Below are 25,753 nucleotides of genomic sequence, written 5' to 3' on the forward strand. Positions count from 1 at the left end.
GAGAAAATACATCTCTGAAAACCCAACATTGTGCTTAATGGTGAAAATCTGAATGCCTTCCTTGTACACAGGGTGGCCTATAGGCATGTGACTTTTGCATTCTCGACGTTTTTCACAGCTTTGTCTTTGACCTTGTGTTCTTGTAATCGATCTGTTGGGACAGTGGAACATGCTCATGAGCAGAGGAAACATGCCTAATATGTGTGTCTGCCATGCTTTGCCATCCTATTTCATATAACATACGAGGATTCGTGATGCCCCCAACAGCATGGAATTCTCATGAACCCACAGTGTCTGGGAGTTCAGCAGGATGCAAAGCATTTACATAGTACGCATGTTACATCTGTGGCTAAGAAGATGACAGCCCAAGGGACCGTGCTTTCAGTTCAAACTAGAACTTTCTTCAAGTGCAGAAAGAAGAGAGTGGCATTCTAAGAGACATGACCATCCAGGGACCTGGGTCCTTTCTTTTACTCCTGTTGCTTCCTTTCATTAGCCAGCCAGTCTATGTTGAAGTCGATGACAAAGAGAGAGAGAGGAGCAACTACGGTTTCTTTTCTTTTCATTCCTTCCTAGTAGGCTAAATGTCTCTAGAGAATATTGGTAGAACGTGTGCATATTAAAAGTGAAATAAAAACAGTTGATTTAGTTTTATGCAACATTTCTACTCTTTTAGTGAGAATGAAATTCTTATATGTGTACATAAGTACAAATGAGCCATAAAATTAACACACATCAGTGATTCTGCATTTAAGTCCTCTCATTGACAACTGGCATCGCACAATTTAAAGAAAGATGGTATCCTAACCCAGGAGGTGAAGGATGTATTCAATGAAAAATACAAGACGTTATTAAAGGACTCAGATCATAACATAAAGTGATGGAAAGTCATTCCATGCTCATGGATGGAGAGAGACAATACAATTAAAGTGACTTTCTCAAAAGCTATATATAAACTTAATGCAACCCTTATCGGAATACCAACAGTGTTCTTGAAAGAAGTTGAATAAAGGATGTGGAAAGTTATATGGAACCACAAAAGGCCTCGAATAGCAAAAGAGAAACAGAAGCATCGTGTTACCTGCCTTTGAACTGTACTATACACAGTAGTAATTAAGGCAGGATGATATTGGCATAAAAATAGAGACATGGCTTCATAAAACTGAACGGAAAGCCCAGAAATCTACCCACATATATATCAATTCTTGATTCTGATGAAGAGGCCATGACTGTACAGCGGGAGAAAGAGTGTCTTCTTAAATATGATGCTGGGAAAGCTGAGCAGCTGCATGGAAAAGAATAAAGTTGGATCACTGTAACTGCATGTATAAAAACTGATTCAAAATGAACTAAAGACTTAGATATAAGACCTGGAGAAAGAATAACCTGTCCGTAGATGATGCTGGAATAACTAGATACCCAATTGGGAAAAAAATTATAATCCCATCCCTTACCCCATATATAAAAATTAATGAGATGGGGCCTCCCCCGGTGACGCAGCAGTTGAGCGCTGGGCTGCGAGGCTGCCCGCAGCCTCTGCAGCGCCGGTTCATTCCCCGGCCGCCTGTGAGGGTCCCACACACACTAAAAAATGAGATGGATCATAGTAGGATTTAAACTATAAAACTTCTCAAAGAAAAAATGTGGGAGAAAAACCTTTGTGACTGTGGGTTGGGTCAGGAATTCTTAAATGGAGATAAGTTGAAGCAATTAGCCCTCTCTCCCATGTGAAGAAGCTGAAGAGGGAGGGGGCTCGCCGAGAATAATAGAACTGGAGCTTGTCTTGCCCCCAACCAGTGCTGGTTCGGGGCAGGAGAAGGGCTTGCGGACCAGTGGCTCAAGGCTCCTTGGTATCCCCAGGTTCCTGGCGGCACAGGGGGCTGGGAGAGTACTTGATAGGTGAGGGGTGGGCACGTGGTTCCTGCAGCTTCTGGCGTTGCCTCCGGGGACTTGGGAAGGGCACAGTAGAGGAACTGAGCCCTCCAGCTGGGAGTAGGATTCTGGGGTCTGGGTGGAGCCACCCTGTGGGCTTGCAGCCCAGCCAGCCATGATGGACACGGGAGAACTGTACTTGGCACCCCGGGGACCTGACGGCAGCAGGAAACCGTGGAGAGCTTATGCAGGGGTGGAGAGCTTATGCAGGGGACAACCCGAATGGACGGCAGGGTGAGCCTTACAGGACAAGGTCAGGGCCATGGATCACACATGAGCAGCAACAATGAGGTGGCACTTCGGTTCATGACCCCCCGGCTGCCTGGACCCCCCTGGGTCGGGAGGAGGGCCGTGTTCAGAACACAGATCCCGGTGGCTCCAGATGCAGGAAAGCAGGATGTCTGGGGGTGAAGCTTTTGCAAACAGACATGTCCCTTTGAATAAAGCACTTTACTGTGCTTCACAGATAGTGTTGCTTATAAATTGAAGATTTGTGGCAAAAAGATTCTCTGATAGCTCAGATGATGAGAAACGTTTTTAGCAAAAAAGTATTTTCTAAGACGTGATGCCATTGCATGCAGGACACTTAGGCTACGGCGTCGTGCCGGCATAACTTTTGTTTGTCTTGGAAAAACAAAAACTCTGTGTGACTCACTTTGCCACACTGGCCGACTGCAGCGGGCTGGAGCGAGCCCCTGGAGCCTCTGAGGTGCGCGGGGCGAGCACAGACAGGTTCCAGAGGCACTGCCAGTCCTCACCTTCCGAGGTCGTGAGAGGGCACGTTCTGGGCCCGGAGTAAGCGCAACCCTGGGGCTAAAGCTCAGCTGCAATATTGGGAATTTGTAGTTTGCTGGCTCAGAGTAGCCGCCGTCTGCTTACGGGACTCTCCGGGTGCTCACGCAGTACCGGCTCTTGCCCGGCGCCCCAGGCACATCGTAACGAATTCTCACAGCCCACTCCGAGGTGGGGCCGGTGTGTGCGCCTTCCACAGAGGAGGGAGCACGGCTGGCGCCTCGGTGACCTCAAGCCCGGTCTCTCACCACAGTCCACGGTCCCTGAGCATTTACGTCCCTAGAAGTAAGTGCCATGGTCATTGCGTGTGGCACCCCGGGGTGAGATGGGAGAGGCCCTCTCATGTGGGCAGACCGCAGCTGACGGTGGGTGCACCCCACCTAGGCAGGGAGGAGGAAATCCAGGTGAGGCTCTTGTGTGTCAAAAAGTGTAAGATCCTTGAGTGGAGAAATTAGGCAAAACCCAGTATGTTAATAGTCAGAACTTCTCTGGAATCCCGGAGTGGTTTTAGGATTCTTGCAAGCCCCAAATGTGTGTCCCGGGATGAGAAAATCCCGCCAGCTGTGTGCCTGTCTCTGAGGGACAGGACAGATGGTGGCTCCTGCAGGAGAAGCAGTGGGGGAGAGGAAGACAGCCAGGTGACTGCAGAGGAGACATTAGCCAGCCAGTGAGCCGCATGGCAGTGTTGGCAGGGGCCTGTCGGGTGGGTGATAAGCGATCCTATATGCCAGCAAGGCCTGGTGACTGGAGGCCACGGGCATTGGCTGGCTCGGGACCACTTACCACGGGGTGTCCCGCCGGCTGACTTCCCCTTGGAAGGCTCATGAGAGTGAGTGAGATGTTGATTCTGTGGGGATGACCAGACCCAGCTCCAGTTTATAGACAGAACATCCTTTGTAGTGTTGGCGCTGAATGCTGAGCGGCAGGAGACGGGCTTGGCAGCTTGGCTCCCACTGATCACAGGGGTCTCCCCCTTCACAGTGCAGGAGGGAAGAGGGCAAGGCCTTGGACTTGTGTGCCCGCATCTTGTTTGAAGATCTGGGGGAGGTCTGTCACCCCAGCTGGCCTGGGAAGATCCAGTGAGAGGCGAGATGTGTTCAGTAGAAGCAGGTGTGGAGAGGGGGTTCCCATGGACTCGTGGACGAGATACAGGGCCTCTGGGCGAGGCTGGGGAGCCACTACCAGAGATTCTCTTTGCTGTGGGGGTGTTTACTGAGGCCTCCGTGTGCAGGAAGGGAGTTTCTGTGCCCTGTGTTGTCATGCAGGGCCCCGGGGGTCTGCTGCTGGTCTGCGCGGTCCAAGTGAGTGGAACAATATGAAATGTCAAATAATAATTGTTCTTTACTGTCTCTTCACAAAGAGATTGATTACAGAAAGATTATAAGGCAGAAAGAAGAAACCAGAAAATTTCTTAAATCTTCTCTTCCCCTATGAGATCATCTCTGTCGACAAAAGTCTGTGCGGGCAGTGGCCCAGGCCGAAGTCGCAGTGCTGCTAGGCGGCACCTGGGAGCATTTTAACAATGCCAGTATATGTGCTTCTGCTTCACTTTTTTGGGTGCTGCCCAGCCACAGCTCCCAGGTGACTGTGGTGCAGCCAGAGCTGGGAATCGCTAAGTAGGGTGAGAGCCACACACCCTGGGGGCACTAATTCCAGGCATTTGAGGCAGAGCAACTGAAATCTGAGAAGTAGCAGTTTGCCAGGTCTTCACATTCAGATTTGGGGTTGAAAGCTTCAGGGGGTGAAGGGACTAAGAGAGTGCACCGAGAAGATGGGGCCAGGGCCCTCGCAGGCCCTCCCAGCCCAGTCTCTGATTGTGAGTACCCGCCGCTTCCCCAGTCCGGGAGAGGAAACAGGAGGAGGAGGGTTGGGCAGTGAGTAGGAAACTTGTACAATGACTTAAAATCTGAATTGAAAACCAGGGACTAAAAAGAGTTCACATGAAATAACTTCAAGGGATGGAAGGCATTTCCCTGGACTCGTATGAAAGGGATGCAGATCAGACCGGGAAATGATGCTGAGGAGACCCCATAAGCAGGGCGGGGGAAGCCAGGACCAGAAGGCCGTTAGAAAAGAAAAGGGAATAAATGAAAATCAGATGCTGGCACCGGGATAACCAAGAGCAGTCGCCTATGTTGAGAGTTTGGTTTGGAGAACCAGGAAGATTGGGGGGTCTGGGCTTTTTCTCATTTCTTACACCAGCTGGGACAGCAATGGAATAGAAGAGACTTCCCTGGAGAAGTGTGACATGCAGATTCCTGGGGCTCAGCAGGCAAAATGGGACCCCGGCAGAGCTTTTCCTAACCAGTTTCCCTCCAGATGCTGATGTACCTGGCCCAGAACACTGGGCTAGACGAACAGCGGCTAAAGAAAAAGCTGTGAAGGGTTGAGTCAGAACCATTGGCGGAAAACAAAGTCTGCTGCTCCCAGGCAGACTCAGAGGCCCCGGCCTCCCTAGGAAGCTCTATGGAAAGGAGAAGGGAGGGCTCTCCAAGGAGAAAGCCCTGGTTCAGGAGAGGGGAGGAGCCCCCCCTGCTCTCTGCAGCTGAGCGTGCAGAAGGTTTTATTCCCAAGCCCGCGGTCATTCCTAGAATGGCAAAAGCTTTTGCTCTGTCCCATGGGGACCTCAGCAAGGGCTTCCTTGGTTCTGTGGAACCCACGGTCTCCCTTCACATTTTCACATGCTGCGTTGGTGTGATGGTAGTAGTTCTGGAATTCCAAAAATCTTCTGTCTCCAGATTTTACGTTCCCCTCTCTCTCCCCCTAGTCGTGACAATGAAGAATGTCCCAGACACGCTGCCAAATGGCCCCGTGGGGAGAAGCAGGTCAACCCCCTAACCCCATTGAGAACTGCTGCTCTAGCCTTTTTATCAGCTTGATATTGTCTCTCTTGTCAAGGGGACACCTTGGTGGAGAAGGGAATACTCTTTAGCTTCTTCCTACTGTGTAGTTATTCACCCAGCAAAGTGCAGTGTGCGGAAGGCTGCAGCAGGTCTCAGCACTGCAGATGTGAGGTGCACACACTGGCCTCCTGGGCTGATCTTATGCTGACGGGGGAGACCTCCGAGGTGCCTGGGGAAGGAGGTGTCTCCTGGAAAAGAGGCGCGTGTCCTCTGTCTTTGCGGGGCATGCTCTCATGCAGACTGCTCTTTCTTCCCGGTTATCTTCCCGTTTACCCCAGGGCTGGGTCGCCGGCATTCATTTCTCGGTTTAAATGACAAGGAGACCTTGACCTAAGCACCTGTCGTAGTCAGCTGTTTCCACCTAATGCCGCACAACCCCAACCCAGCGGCTCCCAGCTCACCTTTCCCACTCGCGCATCTGTGCGTTGGCCGGGCTGTGGCTCATCTGGTTGCTGCTCTGGGTTTGGCCCCGCGCTGCAGCCGCAGGGCCGTGTCACTCCATGGGTCTCCTTATGTACCAGTGAGCTTCTGGTGGCCCTTGTTCTCCTGGTCACAGCGGCATGTTTCACAGATGCGCTCATGTCAGGTGCATGACAGTTCACTGGGCCAAAGCAAGTGACGTGGTGAGCGTGAGGGAAGAGCACTTCACCGTACTACCGGGGAGTGAAGAACCGGGGCCCCTCCCCAGCGCAGAGCAGCTGCTGCTCACCGTCCGTCTGTCCCTTTATTCTCTGCTAATCGCTGATGTACTTTTTTTTTTGGGAGCGAGCCCTGGACGCACAGGATGGAGAGCGGGGTTCTAATCTCAGCACTTTTAGGGGACTGACTCGGACCCTAGTTAATCTGTTATAGGACAGGGAGAGGGGCAGCCCAAGCCCCGCAAACCTGCCTATTCTAAGTGGGTTCTGCCATCCGCCGCATCAACACAAAACATAGGAGACTTTAATGAAAAGGAACTTTAATAAAACTAGGAAACAATACAGGTAAGGCCAAGAGTCTAGTTTCTAAATGAAGCACCCAAAGTTACCCGTCCCCTCGTGGGTAAAAGTCCATCCAAATGGGATTGGCCCAGAGCAAGGCCCCAAGGCCTGCCACAAGTCTAAAGCATCTTCCAGTGGGGACCCACAGAAAAGGGTCACAAACAACCGGACAAGCCTGGAAGGAAAAGAGCAAAATCAACATCAAGATAAAAGCTGCCATGGTCACCTCCCCATGGGTCTCACCCACATCTGTGTCACCCAGTCCACGACCAAAAGACAAGCGCAGTTTCTTCACGTGTCTCTAGGCTCCATGCGCCTCCTCCAGGTCTCCTGGCTCCATCCTGCTTCTTCCTTCCTCAGTCTCTTCTGCAGCTTCTTCTCTCCCTGGTCAGCTCCACCCTCCCTTGGGTGGGGCAGGGAACCTCCCCCTTTCCTGGGGACCACCCTGTTGCATCTCTACACTTAGTCTCTTCCACAAAACAGAATATCTTGCTTGTTGTGACAACAAGACAATGAATACCGGATGGTGTTGCACATAATCTCTCTTTCGTCTTACTGGAGCAGCCCTTGTGAGGATGAGGAAGCCACGTCTCAGAGAGGTTGAGTAACTTGCTTCAGGCCACACAGCCAGGGCGCCGCATGGGCGGTGTGAGTGACTGCGTAGCCCACCTCTGTCTGCCACCACCCACCCCTCCAAGGCGCTGCAGCACAGGGCCCTGGGCCCTGTGTGGCGGCCACCCTAGTCTCTGGCGGTGTCCCGGCTGGGGAGGCTGGTCGCCTGTGCAGGTGCCTTCTCCCCTGCTCCTTCCTGCCCTGCAGCTCCTTGGAGATGTTTTCCAAAACATCTAAGTTAGTTTTAATGAACTGAAGCTCCAGCGCTGCCTTCTCCCAACAACGGAGCATCACTCGGTCTCTAAGGATGGTTGACGTGGCTGATGTGGCCCTGACACCCCAGAGCAGCGTTCTCTCCCCCAGATCCTCCTGGGGTGCTGTGGGATCTGCAGGCTGGGGTGAGTCTGCAGGGAGGGGTCAGCTGGGCGGAGAGCAGCAGCCTGCCTCCCGTGGGGCGGCTCCACGTTCAAGCCCTGCTCACAGCAGCCCTTGTCCCCAGGGGCTGGCAGAAAAAAGTGCAGGGAATCGTGATTCATCACATTCCATGAGGGAGGATTTTTGTGAAGGAATTTTCTCACGCGCCTTTCCGAGCTGGGGTATCACAAAAACTTTATGCAGCTGTTGTAGGTCAGATGAAACTTCAGTCTGAATGTTTACCCACGTGGGAGGCTCATTCATTGTTTTCATTATCTAGAAAATATTGCGTCTTAAAAAAAGGTTTCTCTTGAAATAGACTGCTGCCCGGTCTTCAGGAGCTACGAGGTGATCCTGGGGGTCCCCAGACTTCTCAGCTTGGTCACTGCCGAGATCTCCCCAAGGAGCAAGCATGCTGTGGAGGTGCCTGTGATGTGCTTGGTGCTGAGGCCCTGTCCACGCCTGGGAGCCGGGGTGCACGTCAGGGCCCTGTGACCCCCCAAGTGGCCTGGCCAGGGCACCTCCTGTCTGCTCTATGTCAGGTGTGCAACACCCCCAGATCCTAGAGGGAGGACCCTGCCCTCGGTCACCGGAGGGCGTTGGAGCCCGTTCTCGAGAGCCTGTTTCCAGGAAGCCGCCCACTGGCTCCCTGAGTGGACGTGACCTCAACCCGCCTGATGCCGTGGTGTGTGGCCTCACGCTCTGGGCTTCCCAGCTGTCCTGCCTCGCTGTCCCGGCCTGTCGGGCCGTGGGGGAGCGGCCAGGCCTCAGTTCTCTGTGCTCCTAGGCTGCGGTGGGCAGGGTAGGGCGGATGTTCGTGGGAGGGCTGGAGGCGGCCGGGGCTGGGCCTGGGAGAACATGGGGACCAAGCGGCTCTGGTCTGCTTGTCTGCTGACTGGAGACAGAGGGTTGAGGGATGAGTTGTGACATGTCTGTCCAGCCAGCAGCTCTTGCTTCTGAGCATCTGTTCTAGATGAGGCCTGGAGTGGGCTCTGGGGGTGCAGAGGTGAGATCAGCAGGGTCGCCTTCCCGGGCACCCCTTGTGCTAGAGGGCACGGTACCCTGTTTGGGAGCTTGGGCGAAGGAGGAGGGACTGTTGGGTGAATGGAGGCTGAGCAGGGCTCTCGGGGGAAGAGGGGCCTGCTAGGTGGGCCAGGTGGGGCCGGGCATGGTCGGGGGCCAGCATTGGCACAACTGGGGAGGCAGGCCTGGAGAAGACACCAGTTCTGAAAAAGAAGCCGTCCCCCCGCCCCCTGGAGTGGGGACATCAGAAAATTAATCCCAGACCTGCAGAGTCCAGAGTCTGGAGAAGCCCATTTGTCACAGTCATAAGAGAGGCCAGTCCAGCTTCTCAGGCTTCCAGTTTTCCCTGGTGGCCGCGGTTTCCCCAAGGCCTGCAGGATCGAGCGCCCAGGCTGATCAGTGTTCTGGGGAACAGCGCATGGCCGCCCTGGGCCGCCCCGGGCCGCCCGACAGCGGTGGCCGCAGGGTCCGGGACGGTGTCCCCACCATGTCGCTCCTCAATGCCCGACCCAGCTCGGCTGGAGGAGCAAAAATCATTTTCATCCAAACATATTTGAGGAGCACATCCGTTTTGCTAAGTGAGACACACTTGCATTGGTAAGTGTGCAACAGGGATTTCTGAATGGGACGAGCCCAGAGATAATGGCCGCCATTAGGGCTGGAAGCCGGAAATCTTAGATGCTGCTTCGTTTCACATTAAAGAATGCGAGCAGCGCACCCGTCAGTGCTTCGGGGCCGTATCTTCCCGACGACTTTAGTTTTAGTTTAAAAATGTTCTCCTTTCTAGGGGAAGGTGGCTTATAACTCTGTAACTAAGCTGAGGGGCGCTTCAAGGTGGGCTTTGACTCCTCCGTGCCGGAGAGGCGAGTCTGGGAGGCCTCGAGCCCTTCCTCTCTGCTCCTGCTATGAAATCGAATTAGCCTCAGCCGCCGTGTACAGGTGCCGGGCGGGGAGGCCTGCCGGGTGCTGCGGCATGATACCAGGCAAGGAAGCGAGGCAGCAGAGGGTGCTCAGTTCTGGCTGTGTGTTGGGGTCCCCGGGGGCCTCCCATCCCCCCTGTGGCCTGAGCACCCCTGGTGGGGAGCGAGCTGGGGACTGGATGCTCTGCTGAGAGACGGCTCCCATCAGCAGCGCAGCTCTTCCTGATCCTTCCCGAGCCTTCCCACCCAACCTGCTGCCTGGCTGGAGGTCTCCAGCCTTGGCAACATCACCCTTTTGGATTTGTGCCCAGGCCTATGGGGTGCTGGCCTCAGCCACTTTCCCTGGCACAGGGGTTGCCGAGTTTCATCCAGGCCTCGATGGCAACGAGCACCCATGCCCGGGAGGACCGTGTCTTCAGATTTAGAGGCTCTGGGAGCTCTAAGAAACCCAGCTCCTGGGGCCCTGGGAAGAGTTGTCTAGAAACAGATGAACCCACTGGGCGTTGGGAGGAAATTCCTTGATGTGGACGTGACTCCTCAGTGCATGGCCTGGCCTGGATGTTGGCCTCCACAGCCCTGCAGGTGTGGGCCAGTTGGGAAGGGAATGGGCCCTGAGGCTGTAGGTGCTCAGGGGAGAGGCAGGTGCTCTCTCACCACCTGGGGAACCTGCCCTCCTCTCTGGACGGGGCACCTCCAGTCCCAGCCTCCGCCCTCAGAAGTGAGGTCTGATGACCAGACAGTGTCAGGACTGGAGGGACTTTCAGATAAGCGGGTGCTCCCCGCGGCTGGTAGATGAAGAGGCTGGAGCTCGGAGAGGTCAGCGGCTGTGAGGGGCAGTGCCAAATTCCGGGGCTCCCCTGCCTTTATTTTCTACACTGTACATACCTACATGTGGAAAGCCAAAGTGAATTTCATTTTGAAATACGCAGCTCCATGAAGGGGTGCTGTCCTGTGTAGACCCCCGAGCATGAGCCTGCCTGACGTGCCACGCTCTGCATCACCGCCTTTGCTGGTGGCTGCGTGAAGCTTTGCTGCCTGGCGGTCTGCAAGGAGGACGCCCGCTGAATCAGGCTTTCCTGATACGAGCTCAGCACTGCGGCTTTACAGAGCCTGCCCTGCCCATCCCCGGGAGCCGTCCATGGGGGGCAGGAAGACCCTCAAACTCTGATCTCTGTCCCCCAACCCAGTGTGACAGCCCAAGTAGGTTGTGGCCAGGGCCAGCGAGTGAGCTGTGGCCCAGGACAGCCTGCTTTGACTGGTCCCGCGTGACCGACGCCATAGGCATGAGGCCCAGATGCTTGGCTCCTGTGTGCAGCTTCTCCCGGCCCTCCGCTGTCTGGACACCCTCGCCCGGGGACTGCTGTGTCTGGATCCTGCGGGGACTCTGACGGGGGTGCCTGCCACTGCTCAGAGCACACTCAGGGTGCAGCTTCCTGCCCCATGGGAAGGCGGCTTCTATCCAGACGGGTTGAGGTGGCGGGATCTGTGTCACATGCTCCGACGCGGCAGTTCTTTGGGCTCTCAGGTGGCCTGAGTCCTTGCTGATGCCCACAGCTCAGGCAGAATGGGCTCTCACCCCCCGACAGAGGGACAGAAGATGTTCAGGGACTTTTTGAAGTCTGACTTTCCCCAGGAACGGGAAGGTGATGGGCTGCCCAGGCCCAAGAGCAATGGGTCGTCAGCTGCTGGAACCAGCCTCAAGTTCTGGTGACTTGAGGACACACCTCACTCATGAATTCACTCCTCAGCGTCCTCTGATGGGCGTCCCCAGTGGGTCACTGGTGACCAAGGAGAGATGCCCCACCTCGGGGGTTGCTGGGCCCTCGGGTCAGCGCCGATGGCCCTGGTGAAACACAGAGGCGTTCCGAGGGGGTAACCAAGAGTAACTGGAAAAGTAATAGCAGACATGACCTCTTATTGCCCATCGCATCTTGTTACAAAGTCTAAAGCCGACTTGGCTGTGTTATACTCCATTATACCCCCCTGGGCCCTTCCCATAGGGCCAGATACTAAGAATTCCTGCTCCCTTCCAGCATCTCTGCTCCAGACTTGTCCGAGAAACCACACTCTGCAGAGGAAGGCTCCGTCCTGCCCCGGCAGGTCCTCAGGGATTTCAGGAAGGAGGTGGGGCAGCCGCAGGTGGCGGGTGTGAGCACACTTCAGGGAACTGGGAGGACCAGAGCTGGGAACTAGCCTTGCTGGAGAGGCTTCTGGCCAGTGGTCTTGGAGTAGCAGGAGGAACTGGAGCCTGGTCCAGCCCCAATGGGGTGCACTTAGGCTTAAACACTGGCGCCAGCAGCCGCCAGAAGCAGGATATTAGGTGTGACAGGATGTTCAGGCCCATATTTAAAGTCCCCCCCCCCCAGTAGCAGCCACTGGGTCTGCAGTTCCGGCAGCCTGGGGGAGTGGGCAGGGGACTCCCCATTGGGTTTGCAGGGTGGTGGGGCAGGGGAGCAGACTCTGGATGCCCAGGAGACCTTTTGTGCGAGTGCTCTGAGCTGGCGTGACCCATCTCAGCTCCCTAGCCCCTTCCCTTGAATCCATTGCCCATAGGACCTGGACACTGGTACTGGCCCCCCTTACCTGGCAGGTGGGGTTGGCTGAGAGGATGCAGGGGAATCCCAGAAACCTATAAACCTGCTTGTGTGTGTAAAGTCACATTGTAACTACTGAGTGGGCCCAGGGCCATTTTGTTTCCTTCCTGTGCTGTTCCATGTGCTCTGTGGCTTTTGGGATCATCTGTTCTGGCTACTTGGCCTGGGCTCCACCCCTCTGCTCCTGAGGGCACCTAGTGGGCAAGCACAGGGATAGTGGCACCTGAGCAGACGTGACTGGTGCAGACGCAGGGACTGCTCAGCCCCACAGGGGGCTTGGTCTGGGTGCCTCCACCCCACCACCCCCCGTCCCTTCTGATGACGTGCCTTCACCTTGTCTTTTCTCTCCCCCCCGGCACAGATCCTGGCCAATGTCTTCCTCTACCTGTGTGCCATCATCGTGGGCATCAAGTCCTACTACATGGCGGACCGCAAGCACCGCAAGGCCTTCCTGGAGGCTCGCCAGTCGCTGGAAGTGAAGATGAACTTGGAGGAGCAGAGCCAGCAGCAGGTGAGCTGTGGGTCACTAGCAGCTTTTTTTTTTTGTAAAGATTTATTTATTTATTTGTTTGCTTGTTTATATAAGAACTGGGGTACAGGCCAGATGTGTGGGAAGGTGAGAGGATTCCACCAGAGCCAGAGCAGGGAACAGAACAGGCAGACTGACTGAAATGCACTGCTGAGGGGAGCAGCCGGCGAGACAGGAGAGGTCTGCTGCGCCATGGGGGACCCTTGCTGGCAAGCTGGGATTGAACCGGCGCTGCAGAGCCTGCAGACAGCTTCACAGCGTGGTACTCAACCTCCTGCGCCACCAGGGGAGGCCCACTAGCAGCTTTTTGGGGCTATTCTTGGGGCAGTCGGGCAGAAGCCTCATTTCAGGGACCATGACTGGGACAGGGGGTCCCGTTTGGAGGGTGTGAGTCCAGTGTGGTGCAGGGGCCCAGGGGCCCTGTGGGGCTTGGAGTTCAGCGGCCGGGGTCACGTGTTTGCTGGCTGACATGGCCTCATTGGCCCCTTGCTGGCAGAGGCGTCCTCCTGACTTCTGGAAGCTTCTCTCGCTGGAAACTCCTAAATCTCCTATGGGCTTGACCTAAACCTTCCCTCTCGCTTCTTTCTGTTCTATTTTTTTTCCTGTAATTTACAACTTTTTAAAGAACTGCATTGCCCAAGCAGCCCCAGTGACTCTGTGCTCCTTTCTCGGTGGATGCACCTCTGCTTCTTTCCTTCCAGGCTATTCCTCCTGCCTCCCTCCTGCCTCCCAGCAGAGTCACACTGCTGCCTACTGTGTGCTCAGAGCTGCGCTCACTGTGTTGGGGAAGGGCAGCCCCTGGCCTCGGGGGTCCTCTGGGTGAAGTCCATCGGCCCCACACTCACCACCCAGGGGTGCTAAGTCTCCTTCATTCTCCAGGCAATCTCCCCACTCTGCCGGCCTTCCAAGTCATTTATGAAGAAGTAAAAGCCAGCCCTTTCCCCAGGGACCCCACTGTTTACATTTTTCCATCTTGAGAAGGGCCTGGCAGTTCCCACTCTGTGTACTGGCTTCCCTCCAGCCTGAGCCACCACAGAACCTCCCAGTTCATGTGACTCGGTCTTTTAAATAGTTTTTGGTCTGAATTCATCCTGAATCCTTTTGAAGGTCTCTAGAAATTACGTCCACTGACTTCCTGTTATCCATAGGTTTATTTCCTGTTAACAAACAAACCCGTTAGCTTGAAGGCATCGTTCTCCGCTCTTGGAACCAGGCCGTTCTGTGCTCAGGGGGGCTGTTTGCTCTGGGTTCGCTGAAATTCCTGTTTCCATAGATTCTGCCCCTGGGGGATGGGGCTGTAGTTTTGGGGAGTCATTCTGGAGCCCTCGGTGAAGGTGGTGGGGAGTCCATGGTTGGGCCTCTCGTTCTCTATCTAGGGCTGTTTGAAGACACGCACTCAGTTACTCAGGATGCATCCTGGCCTCCCTGCCCCGGAGCTGTTTTTTTTCCCTTTATTTGTCAATGAGATTTAAAAGCTTCTGAGCTGGGCCTTGGGCTCTTTCAGAAAGTGGGTCTGGAAGGGGAGCCTCCCTGGCCCCCACGCATGCATCACAGCCCATCTGTTCATCCACTTCTCCCCGGGCCAGCATCCCGCGCCACCGAGGAGCTACTGCCGCTTAAATGTCAAGAATCCCACCTTCCTGCCGTTACAGAGCTCCTTGAAAGGCGTCGTTTGATTTCTGGTTTTTACGCTGCCTGTTTCTTGTTTGCATCTGATCTCATACTGTGGAGAAAGCCCTCCAGATTCTCTGAGTCTAAACAAAAAATGCATGTCACCGTTTAGCAAGGCAGGGAGTTCCCTTTCATACAGTGTCCACGCAGGGTCCAGCGTCTGTCTGTGTCGGCCTTGCCTGTCTCGGCGTGTAACCCAGGACATTTCAGTCCCATTGAACGGTGCTCGGCGGGGCCTCCTGGTGTGCTAAACAAGCTCTGGGGTTTCACTCTGGATAAGCTAGTTGTGTGTCTGTTCCTTCAAGCCTTGCCCTCCTTGTCTGTAATGGGGGGGTGGGGGGGTTGGTACTTTATAATGACGTGTTGAAATCCAAAGTGAAAGTATCCATACTAGTCTTGCAGGGTTCCCCGAGGGCCCGGTGAGAAACCCAGCCGGAAGGGTCTTGTAACCTGTAGAGCCTGGGAACGGTGATGTTCAGGCCTTAGCACATGGGCTCTGAGGCCTGTTTTCTATGGCTCAGCACCAGGTGCTCCCTAGGGGCAGGGTTGGTGCAGGAGAGCTGGGCTTAACAGGTTTGGGGGGGGGGGGGCGTGATGATGCCAGATTTAGGCAGTAATTTGAGAAGTGCTTCTTCCTTTCCAGTCCTTGGAGGAATTTAAGGAGGGTGTGGACTATTCTTTAAGTGAGACAAATTCACTGGTGCAGCCTCGTGGGTATGAAGTTGTCTTTACAGGAAGATTCAGTTCCCTTCACAGATACAAGTTTTGTATCCATACGTTTGGAAAGTGTTTTTCAGGAACTTGTTTCATTTCATCTAATCTTCAAATTTTTCAACATTATGCTCATCTCTTTTTTTAATCTTTTATTGTCTGTGGGATTTGTCATTAATAAGTGTTCCTTTGTTCATTCCTTAATGGTAATTTGTGCCATCTGTGTTTTATTTTTTCATCTGTCTTGCTACAGTAATAGCCTTTTCATTTTTATTGTCTTCTTCATACATTTCTATAATTAATTTACATTTTTACATTGTCATTGTCTATATTTGGGGTTAATTTGGTATTTGTTTTTCACTTCTTGAGCAGGAACTAAATAATTTTAATTTTTTTCTTACATTGTGCTTTCCATGCTGTAGATTTCCTTCATTACGTTACATTGCTTTAGCTTTAGTCTACAAGTTTTGTTATCGTATTTTGATTGCCATTTAGTTCAAAATATCTTAAATAAACAGTTTTAATAAATAGCTTAAATAAACAGCCCATTCTCTCCTTCTATTCGAGGACTCTAAATGTCTTTGACATTTTTACCAAGTTTTGTATAAATGTCTCCCTTTTTTTTTGAATCTTCCTTTTTTCCCTTTCTGAATGCTTCAAACCTAACATCCGGTTTACTAATCCCTTCTTTTGCTTTGTCAAATCAATGATTGAGCTTATCTTTATCTTTGGATCCTTAAATTCAGTTACTGTATTTATTTTTCCATTTGAGTGAAAGAGAGATTCCAGTGCTCTCGTTAAATTCTCCATTTGTCATCTGTTTTGGGGGAACATATTAAACATTTATTTTAAAGCCTTCTAGAATACTGATAAATCTCCTTTCTCAGTTGATTGCTGTTGTCTCCTGGCTTTTTAAAATTAAATGCTGGATATGAAGTATAGAAAATAATAGCAGCTCTGGATGATGTGTCTCTATTTACTTTTTTTTACAACAGATGGTTAGATTAGGGGAAGTGCACGTTGATCCGTGTGGAGTTGAGAAAGATTTAAGGCTGGGTTTTCACCTGAGAGCGGGTCTGTTTCTGTTCTGTGCCTTCTGTTAGGAAACAGGCCTCTGGGGCCTTAACTGAAAGGCTGGTCCTCTTCTTGAGGGACCTGAACTCCACACCATTATGGGAATTGTCCTTCACTTTTTGCTTCTTAGCTGTCACTTTTTGCCCAGATTTTCATTTCTTGCCCTTTGCAGCCTAGGGATTGACAAATGTCTCAAGGGGATCAGTGTAGAGAAAGCTGGACTTGCTTTTTTATGGCACTTTCTTCTCTAGGAGCTCAGCCTCCACTCCACTCCGCCTCGAAATCCTTCCTCACCAGCCCCTTGAAAGCTCTAGTCGTTGTTCTCTGGTCAACTTCTCAGTCCAGGTCTCCAGGGAAGGGCAGAGTATGTTGAGCTCATTCAAATGTGATTCCCTTCCCCTGGAGACCGTCTCCCCTCAAGTCCTAGCTGCTCCAGTTATTTCCCACTGCCTTCAAATGCCTATTCTTTTGTATTTTATCCAGTTTTTATAGTTGTTCTGCTGTAATAGCCTCTGTCATAGAAGCACAAATTGTGCCACACAGTGTGTGGACTCTGCCCAGTTCCAGAGCATTCTTATCACGCCTCGAAAAAACCTGGTCCCCAGACTTGATTTCTTTTTTTTGTGGGACCCTCGCTGGCCACCAGGGAAGGAACCGGCGGTGCACCGGCTGTGGGCAGCCTCGCAGCCCAGCGCTCAACCGCTGCGCCACCAGGGGAGGCCCCCAGACTTGATTTTTGAAACCAAGCAGAGAGGCCCCTGGTGTCAGCAGGGCCCAGCACAGGCCCCTGGTGGGACAGGGCCACAGGCCCGTCTTCATGGGTCCAGTCAGGACAGAGGTCACGCCTGCCCTGGACATTGGGACTGACATTGCCATTGTGATCCTGGCCTGGGCTCTGGCTGATTTACGTCAGCAGCTGTGTCTTTGGAGCAGAGCGCAGGCTGGTAGTAGAAGTCCAAATGCCTCTCACTCACCTTCCTTGCGCGAATAAAAGCGAAATAATGGGTGTGAAAACACTTTGGGCAAGGGCTGCAGAAAGTCCCAGCTGGAGAGGAAACGGAAGCTGCTTTGCTCGTGGCGCCTGTCTGAGGGGGCATTTGAGGTCTGGCCACCGGCACACACGGGGTTTAAATCCCACTTGAAAGTCCCAGTTAAAAACAATCATCCGTCTGTCCTTTGCAGGCTAGGCCTGCCCCCAGGATTTCGCTCTCAGGGTCTTTGTCTCACTTTTCAAGTGCTCGGGGTGTGGTTATCTCGTTTCCTGACCTGTCCTCCGTGTGCAGGGCGGTCCCGCCAGGTGGCTGCGGCCTCCGCGGGTCAGTGTCCTCCGGGCCCACCCGCAGCCGGGAGACAGATGCGGGTGAGCTGGCGTCAGGGGCCCCTTCCCTGATCTGTGGCCCGCTCTTTGCTGCTGTCACCTGGGAGGTGATATTACCAGCTTCTGGGGTTCCGTGGTTCCTGACTATGTCCATGAGAGAATTCAGAGCCGCGTCCAGGCAAAGCGAAGCAGAGCTGACTTAGCTGCTGTGCACTCGGGAAGTGGTTTGAGCCGGCAGAGTCCATGGAGAACACCTGCCCCAGACGGCCAGGGGGTTCCTGGCTTAAGTGGGGAAGAAGGGGCTGCTCGCTGCGTCCCTTTTTGGGGTTTTACTGCACAGGCGCTCTGTGGTTTTATCGGCCCCAGCAGCAGGCGGAGGCGGGGTCTGCCTCCCCACCTTTGGCGTTTCGCTCTCCTCTGGCTTTCCGGCCTGCCTGTAGGCTGGGCTGGGGACCTGTCTCTCCCTCTGGGCGTTTCTTGCCTCTCCCCTGCTTTACTGGCTCTGGCAAGTGTTCCCTGGGTCTTGGATGTGTTGGCCTTGACTTTTCTTTGGGGCCTCACCCTCCCTGCCTAACTCCCAGGCAGCTGTTCTCCACTTGGTGAGAGGCACCTCCTGCTGATAGCAGGCTGCTCCCAGTGGGTGGGCTGCAGCCACCGCACCCCTGTGGTGGCCCCAGGCCCGGCCTTCAGGAACAGGCTTCAATTTTGCTTTGTCACCAAGGTAGGCAAGTCTGGCTTATCAGAGGGCCCGTGAGATGCGAGCTGTGGCAGCGTCTGGGAAATGAAAAGAAGCGGGTTGCGGTCTTAGATTCCAGTTGCTGTGGCCGCTTTAGCCTCCCTGGCCCCAGCCGCCTCCTCTGGCGTGGGGAGGGGTACATCCTGACCACCCTGGGGTCCCTATGGATTGAACCCTGCTGAGCGCGCATGGCTGTGGCACAGGAGGGGACTCTGCATCTGCCCAGCACACAGCGAACCTCCCAGGCAGCCCGTGGCTTTTCCCTGTGACGCAGGGCCACTGCCTTCAGCCTCTCGCTAACCTCCCCTCAGCTCCCTGGGCCTGTTAGGGTAGAACAGGAGGCCCAGAGGAAAGAACCAGAGTTGTTTTCTTCATTCCCATGCGACCGTACTCTAGGGTTTAGTTGGGGACCTTAGGGGTTGCTAAGCACCCCCACTGCCACCTGGCAACAGCAGGCATCCAGGAAATCCACCCAGTATACACCTGTTGCCAGGGGAAAACGACAGAGTTCAGAGCTGCCCTGGATCACATCTCAGAACTATTTCCCAGGGAGTGGGGTGTGGCCAGAGGGGGCCCGGGGACGGAGGGACGGCAGGAGTCTGCCAGGCAGGCCGCGCTTCTGCAGGTGGCGTTGGTTAGGTCAGCAGCCTTGTCCTCATGCAGGGCGGAGAGGGCTGCTTCGGCCCCCACCCTCCTCCCTTAGATGGTGCAGCCGATGGGCCCAGAGTGGACAGGCGCCTCTGACGCCCCGGGGGGGGGTGGGGGTCCTGGCTGTGTCAGGCAGACCTGGGAGGCCGGGGTGAGGACAGTGTTGCGGACGCCCAGTGAATGGGCTGTGTGGCTTCCGAGCCGGGATCCTGGCCATGCGCTCTGGCAGCACCTTTTCTCCAGCGGTGGCGTCCACTGGCCATGTCCAGGCAGGGTGTGGACTTGCTCGCCTGTGCCTGGCTGTAACAGAAGGAAGTTTCACTTAGTAATGGGATAATTTATTGAGCACTTACTTTGTGCCAAGCCCTGGGTTGCATTTTTACCGGGTCATGTCATTGAATCATCTGCACAAACATGGGGAATTGCCTCCCTCCCGATAACAGCTTCTGTTCTGGGGCTTTGCTCACTGGACAGTCAGTCCCTGGGCCACCTCCTGCCTGTGGGTGTCTCTTGTTTGATCAGAGTTTTCAGAGTTTCTAACACTGAAACATTTGGACGTTCTATATAAAAAGTTGCATAACTGACTGCCTTGGGAAATGGAAAGACGCGGCAATGCAGAACTTGGAGTAAAGTTGGCGTCCACATCCTAGATTGCTTGCCACCACCTTGAGCCAATCTCTTATGCCCTCTGAGACCCTCTGTGAAATGGGAACAGAATAAGATTGTCAAAAGGTCCAAAAGAGAGCGTTCTTGTGAAATGATGCATGCGCTCTTCTGGGCACTGGGGATAATGTAAGCAGAGCAGGTGATGGGGAGAGAAGGGGACAAACAGGCACTAAACAGGTGAGTCTGTGCTGTGGAAGGAACACAGGGATTGGGGGGGGGGGTGGAGTGGCTGTTAACCTCACCTGGCCAGGGAAGGCTTTGTGACTAGGTGAGATTTGAACCCGAGGGCAGTGAGGGCATGCAGTGTTTAGGGAGAGGGAGCAGGAAGTGCAAAGGCCCTGGGGTGTGTTAACTGGATGTCAAGGCAGCTAGTGTAGGTGGAGCAGCAGTGAGGGGAAGAGAGGTAGACGGTGAGGTAGGGAGGTGATGGGGGCAGACCCTACAGTACCTTTGTCTTTCACCAAGGAGGGTTGTAGGTGTTGCCATTTGGCTGCTGGTGGGAGAAGCGGCAGTGGAGGCTGGGGGACTGGTTAGAAGCTGAGTGGTCGTTTTAGTGAGAGAAGATAGTGGCTCAGACCAGGATGGGGGTGGTTCTGAATGTGTTTTGGAGGCAGAGCCAACAGGACTTACTGCTGGATGGAATGGGAGATGGGAGTTATTGGTGGTGCTAAGGATTTTGGCCTGGAAGCAGAGGCAGGGTGGTATTTACAGAGATGGGGAGGATAGTGGAGACCCAGGAGGAGAGTTGGATGGACATGCTCAGGGGGCCTCAGTGCACGGGGCCTGTTGTGCTCGCCGGCCACACATCTGGCAGGTTGGAGGGTCTGTTTGCAGGCTCAGGCATGAGTCCTGCCAGGATGAGGACTGGGGCCTGTCAGATGGCACCCCAGCGTGCCGGGAGCTTGGTAAATTTACAGCCAAATAGCACCCGGGGAATCGCAGTAAAGTTACTGCTTCTGCTACTAGGTGCCACACATGAGTCCCAGACCTGCCCTGGCCTCTTTTCTGCCCCAGAGCACTCAGGGCCTCAGGAGAAGCCACCCAGAGGCGCAGAGGGGCGCTCTGGGAGAAATCTGTCTTTGCGGTGACTGGTTTATGAGCCTGTGGCTCCCTGTCCCGGCCTGCGTGGGTGGGACGTGTGGGATGTGCCCCCATGAACAACACAGTGCGTACAGTGGGCCCCGTGGATCTGGGGGGTGTCAGATACAACCACACGAGCCCGCGCGGCAGGAAAGGGGGCAGTGGGCCCAGACAAAGTGCGGCCTGTGGAGGAGGGGCGGTCGGCACACCCCCCGGGACTCAGAACTGTGTTCAGAATGAAGGAACGTGGCGGGTGTGTATTCTCGCGGCGCTTTTCAAGAAAAGGGAGGGGAGCTGTCAAAGATGTGGGGAGAAACGTGGGGTTTCCGAGGAGCGGGGTTGGGGTTGTTGGGGGCTGGTGGGCGGCATTTGGGAGCCGGGGTCGCAGTCCTCATTTGAGGACCATTCTCTGTCCAGACACCGGTGTGGAACGGGGCTGGGGTGGCTGTGGGTAGAGAACGGAGAAGGCTCTGGCAGAGTTCGTTGGAAAGGGAGGGAAGCCAAACCTCCATTAACCTTTGACCGGTGGAGATTTTATTGGTTCGCCTTGCGTGGGCGTCACGCCGGGCTAGACTGAGCAGCTGCTTCAGAGTCGAGGCTGCAACAGGCGACGTGAGCTTCCCGGCAGACACGTGGCTTTGCCTGTCATGTCTGTAGCCTCAGCATCCTCAGCACAGCGCCCACGCTGCCGGCTGGCCGTCAGGGCTGGGGCATCAGCACTGCCTCACTGCCTGCCACCATGTTTGGAGTCGAGCTGTCCAGGAGGGCAGCCATTTATGTGACTATTTCAGATTAAATCCACTAATAATTAAAAATCAGTTCCTCAGTTCCACCAGCCACATTTCATGTGCCTCAGGAGCTGCGTGTGGCCAGTGCTGTACTGGGCAGTGGGCGATAGGCCAGCCTTGTGGCACGGCAGCTTCTTGTCCCTTGGGCCGCATCTCCTCGTTGACAGCTCATTAACTCACCAAAGCCTCTAGGAGCACCTGCTTCGTGGCAACACTCCTGCTGAGGGCTCCAGGTACACACGCATGGGCCGTCTCCTGGGCCTGCGGTCACCTTGGCCCACACAGTGGCCCCTGCCTCTGACTGCACAGGAGTCCAGGCCAGTGCCCAGAAGTTCTGTCTGCTGGGCTGCCCCAGGCCTTGTGATTCGCGTGGGTGACATCACCTGGTGTGACTTGCTAGTCTGACTCCCCCAACACTGAGCTCGAGTAGGACCCTGCTTCCCTCGTGGAGCCTGTCGGCGGCGGGGAGGCTGGGGCTGCTGAGTGGAGCCTGTTCTCACCCTGCGGGGAGGCTGGGGCTGCTGAGTGGAGCCTGTTCTCACCCTGGAGGGTCTTGTTTTGTAAGATACGCTGGTTTTTGAGCGGCACAGCCTTCCACCGAGAACAGCAGAGCTCTCCTGCCTCGCGGGGCCAGTCCCTCCACATGTGACTGCTCGGCCTCCCCACCCCGGCTCCGGGGAGTGCTGCCTTTGGCCCTCCCAGCAGTTAGCCGGGGACTCTAGATGCCCCGTGACAGTTCCTCCCTGGCCGCAGTGCTCACCCTGTCTTTGAGATGGGGTAGCACTTGTGGGCCTTGGTCTGCATGGAGGTTGCCTGCCCCTCACTGCAGATTTCACCTGTGAGGTCTTTCATCCCCTCCCCGGGCAGAGCTGGGCTGTGTGGGCTCTGAGAAGCTGAGTGGGGCTAGAATGGACACGTTTGCCAAACATCTGTGGATCTGTGCCAGCCTGCGCTGGGTGGCTGCGCCGCGTCTCTGTGTCTGTGAACACGCGCTGTGCTCCCCCCAGCCTGCCCCCGCCGCGCTCTCGCCACACTCAGGTCTCTCCCTCTCTGCCCCTGGTACAAGGATGTTGAAGAAACTTAGCTTCTCGTCAGCCTGGCTCATTTATCCAAATCCCTGCTGGCCTCCTTGCTGTAATTAACACCTGAATGCCTCATCAGAGCATCAGCTCTAACAGCTTGGGCCCAGGGGAGCAGCACTGATCTCCTTCCCGTCTCCATCCTGAGCGGCGAGGGCGAGGCCTGCGTGCGTCCCCAGGGCGGAGCCAGAACCTGGTAAGGGCCAGGCTGAAGGCTGCCTAGGCCACGGGCTCACAGCCCACCTGAGCAGCGCAGCAGGTAACTGTTTCCCTGGGCTACTGTGGCCTGTCTTCCCAGGGACCAGGTCAGACACCCCACCCAGCCCTTCCCGGCCAAGACCAGAACACGCCTGACATCCGGGCGGGTCTGCTGTGGGGCTTTCCCCATGGAGAGTGGAGCAGGCCCTGCTCCCTGTCTTCGGGCTGGACTCCCAGCCCTAGTGCTTGTCTCAGGACCTCGCAGGCCCGTGGGGGTCAGCGAAGCCTGCGCAGCAGCTTCATCCTCACTCTGCTGGCTTGGGCACAGGCCTGCTCCACACCCCGCCCACCCCTTGCACTCACTCAGGGCAGCCCCCGGCGGACTCCCCAGGCCCGGATCCAAAAATCTGCAAAAAAGCCTTCCAGGGCTTGCCCTTTCTCTGTCCAAACCTCCTCTGTTTCTTTTCCCAGAGAAGGTCAGCACCTTGACTGATGTTGCTGTTTTCAGGGCTCCCATCAAAGCGCCGTGGGGCACGGGAGACCGTGTGAAGCTGTTTCCCGGCTCCCGCCTGCTGCGGCCCCGGCCCAGCCCGGCCTGGCCCGGGCCCCAGAGTCCTGGGATCCCCACGCCGGGGTGACTCCCCCGCGGCCTGCTCACTAGTGTGTGGCAGCGGGCGCTCCCCAGCTCTCAGAGCGGCACATTTTTTTCCTTGAACTATTGTGACTCTTAGAAATTCTTTGTCCCCTGGAAGCAACAAGCTGTTCCCCAGCAGTCTGTGCTCGTTAGCTTTCTCTCAGGGGCCCGCGAGCTGGTGTCATCCCTTCCACACAGCAGCTCTCCTCAGATTCCCCGTCAGGCCGCGAGGCCCTGCACAGGGCAGGCCCCAGCCCCTCACCTCGCCCTGAGCCACCCCAGCTCCCTCTCTCACCTGTGTGACCCGCCGGGCAGGGCAGGTGCTCACCCCCCCGGACTTCTGTGAAGACCACGAGGAATGGGTTGGAGGGTGTGGACCAGGCAGCGGCTCTGTGCTGTGACTCACCGGGACCTGGTGGCGTCTCGGATCCCACCCGGGTTGATGCTGACTCCCCATTCTGCTGTCGCACAGTTGGTTTTGGAGCCTCAGGTAGAGATGATTACCATTGCTCCTTTCAGCTTTCATCTGGCCCCTTTTACCAGATCATTCTGGAGCAAAATCCACATGAGCCAATTGTCCCAGGGAAAGGCGATCCACACATTTTATAAACACCTCCTGTATCTTCTGAAGTTTTCCTTCTGGAATAATTTCCACTTTGAAAACAAAGAAAGAGGCCCAAGAGATCACCTGTTTTCCACATAAGGAACCAACCCAAAGGGGCAAAGTGCTTGCCCAGGGTCACAGGGGCCTTGGCAGCCCAAACCCAGGTCAGTGACCTTTGCTCACCCCCTAAAGCCTCAGAAGATGTGGCTGCTCCTCTCCCCCTGAGAAGCTGCTAAAATTCATACACGCTTTGTCTCTTCAGTGAAGCCTCCTTTGGAGTTAGTCATTACCACCGTCCTGTCTGTCTCCTCAGCCACCACCTGGTGTTCCTTTTGATCTAGAGCCTCAGATTTTAAAAGTAGCTTCCAGGCAAGAAAATGTCATTTTCTTACAGCCCAGTTTTCTGGAAAACTTCCACCCTGCCATTGGAAGTCCTGCTGTAAGAGTGAAGCAGCACATGCCAGAACTTGGGATACAGAGGACACTCGAAAGGCACAGTTCTGAGAAGGGGCCCCTTTCACAAGGACAGTCCCCAGGAGGGGCTGGCGAGGCTCACAGAGGGCCTTGTGCTGCCGAGTGAGCACTTGGGCTCAAGATAGCAGGAGTTCTGAAGAGCTGGCTGGCCTGTTTGGTTCAGCTTTGCAAAGGACATGACGAAACAACCAATTTTAAAAATAAAGGGTTAAGGGAAAACATCTAAATAAAAGGCGATGCAGTTGTTGGTCCCTGACCAGCACAGTCAGGTCTTCCTCCTCCGCCAGTCCCTGGGAGGGAGGTTTCGAGCAGCTGTGGCCCGGGCGGCCAGCCTTCAACCTGCGTCTCTGTCGAGTTTCCAGAGGCTTGTTGCCGTGTCCACCTTGGGCTGCACGTCCGCGCTGTCCTGGTCCCTGGCTTCGCAGCTCCCGTTTGCTGCTTTTTTACCCCCAGGTCCTCAGCTGAGGGAACTTCTTGTTCCTTCATGGTCATGGCAGGACAGTGGCCGGTGGTGCTAAGAGAACCGACATGTGGAAAGCCCACCAGCGGCCAGATGCTGTCCCCTGGCTCCCTAAGAGGGCCACTGGCCCCTCACGCCCCCTTTCTCAGGTTTAGATCCACGCAGACTTGGGCGGATGGAACCAGCCCGCGACCTACGGGGCTTCCCCTTTCTAAGAAAACTGCCGTGGTGACACACAGCTGGGGTCAGGGTCAGAGTCACAGCTGGAGGCAAGAGAAGTTTGTGTTTTTCCAGTTTAAAGAGTGTTTTAAGGAAGCTGCAGCAGCCTCACAAGCATATAGCAATTTAAGAATTAGCATTTGTCTCTATTCCACACCCCAGTGAAGCTGCCCTCCTTTTCTGCCCACGGCGCCCTGCTCTTCAGAGGCACATGCCCCGGCGTCCTCGCCACAGGAGACGGTTCGTGTCCTGCTCTTGTCATGTTCGTGTTCCAACAGTTTGCATCACTAGCGTTTCTCAAGCTGCAGAGTCCTCCATGCAGAGGGCGTGTCGGGGTTGAACGGGCCCCGCCAGCTGCTCAGTGCTCGCACCGCCTGTTCCCCAGGTGTCGGCTGCTTCCTGCACACCCATCCTGCTGCTGCTTTCGGATTATTTCTTTTGGATAAATTCCCAGAAGAGCCATTCATGGGTCAAAGGCTTGGAACATTCCTATGGCTCCAGAAATATACAGCAACTGCTATTTTAGGAGGAGTGGGCTCTGCCTCGGTACTCGGCAGGCCAAGCCACAAAACTCGGCTCTGACCCTGGGCCCGCCTTGGTTCTTCCGGGCGACCCCTCTCCACCTACCCCTGTGGAACACACGAGACAGGTGCACCTGGACTCCGCCGCCTTCCTGTTCCAAGAACACATTTGG

General features: G+C 55.1%; 1 protein-coding gene across 1 annotated transcript in view; it reads left to right on the top strand.

The window, feature by feature from the left end:
- ADCY3 (adenylate cyclase 3) overlaps positions 1–25,753 on the top strand; it is a 65,777-nt gene that overhangs the window by 19,858 nt on the left and 20,166 nt on the right. The window contains exon 2 of the mRNA XM_037528414.2: positions 12,532–12,681. Coding sequence (XP_037384311.1) covers positions 12,532–12,681 — 150 coding nt within the window. The remainder of the gene's footprint in view (positions 1–12,531; positions 12,682–25,753) is intronic.

Source organism: Talpa occidentalis, unplaced genomic scaffold, assembly GCF_014898055.3.
Source record: "Talpa occidentalis isolate TD23 unplaced genomic scaffold, MPIMG_talOcc4v2.1 talOcc4.5, whole genome shotgun sequence".
In the NCBI taxonomy this organism is placed as follows: domain Eukaryota; kingdom Metazoa; phylum Chordata; class Mammalia; order Eulipotyphla; family Talpidae; genus Talpa; species Talpa occidentalis.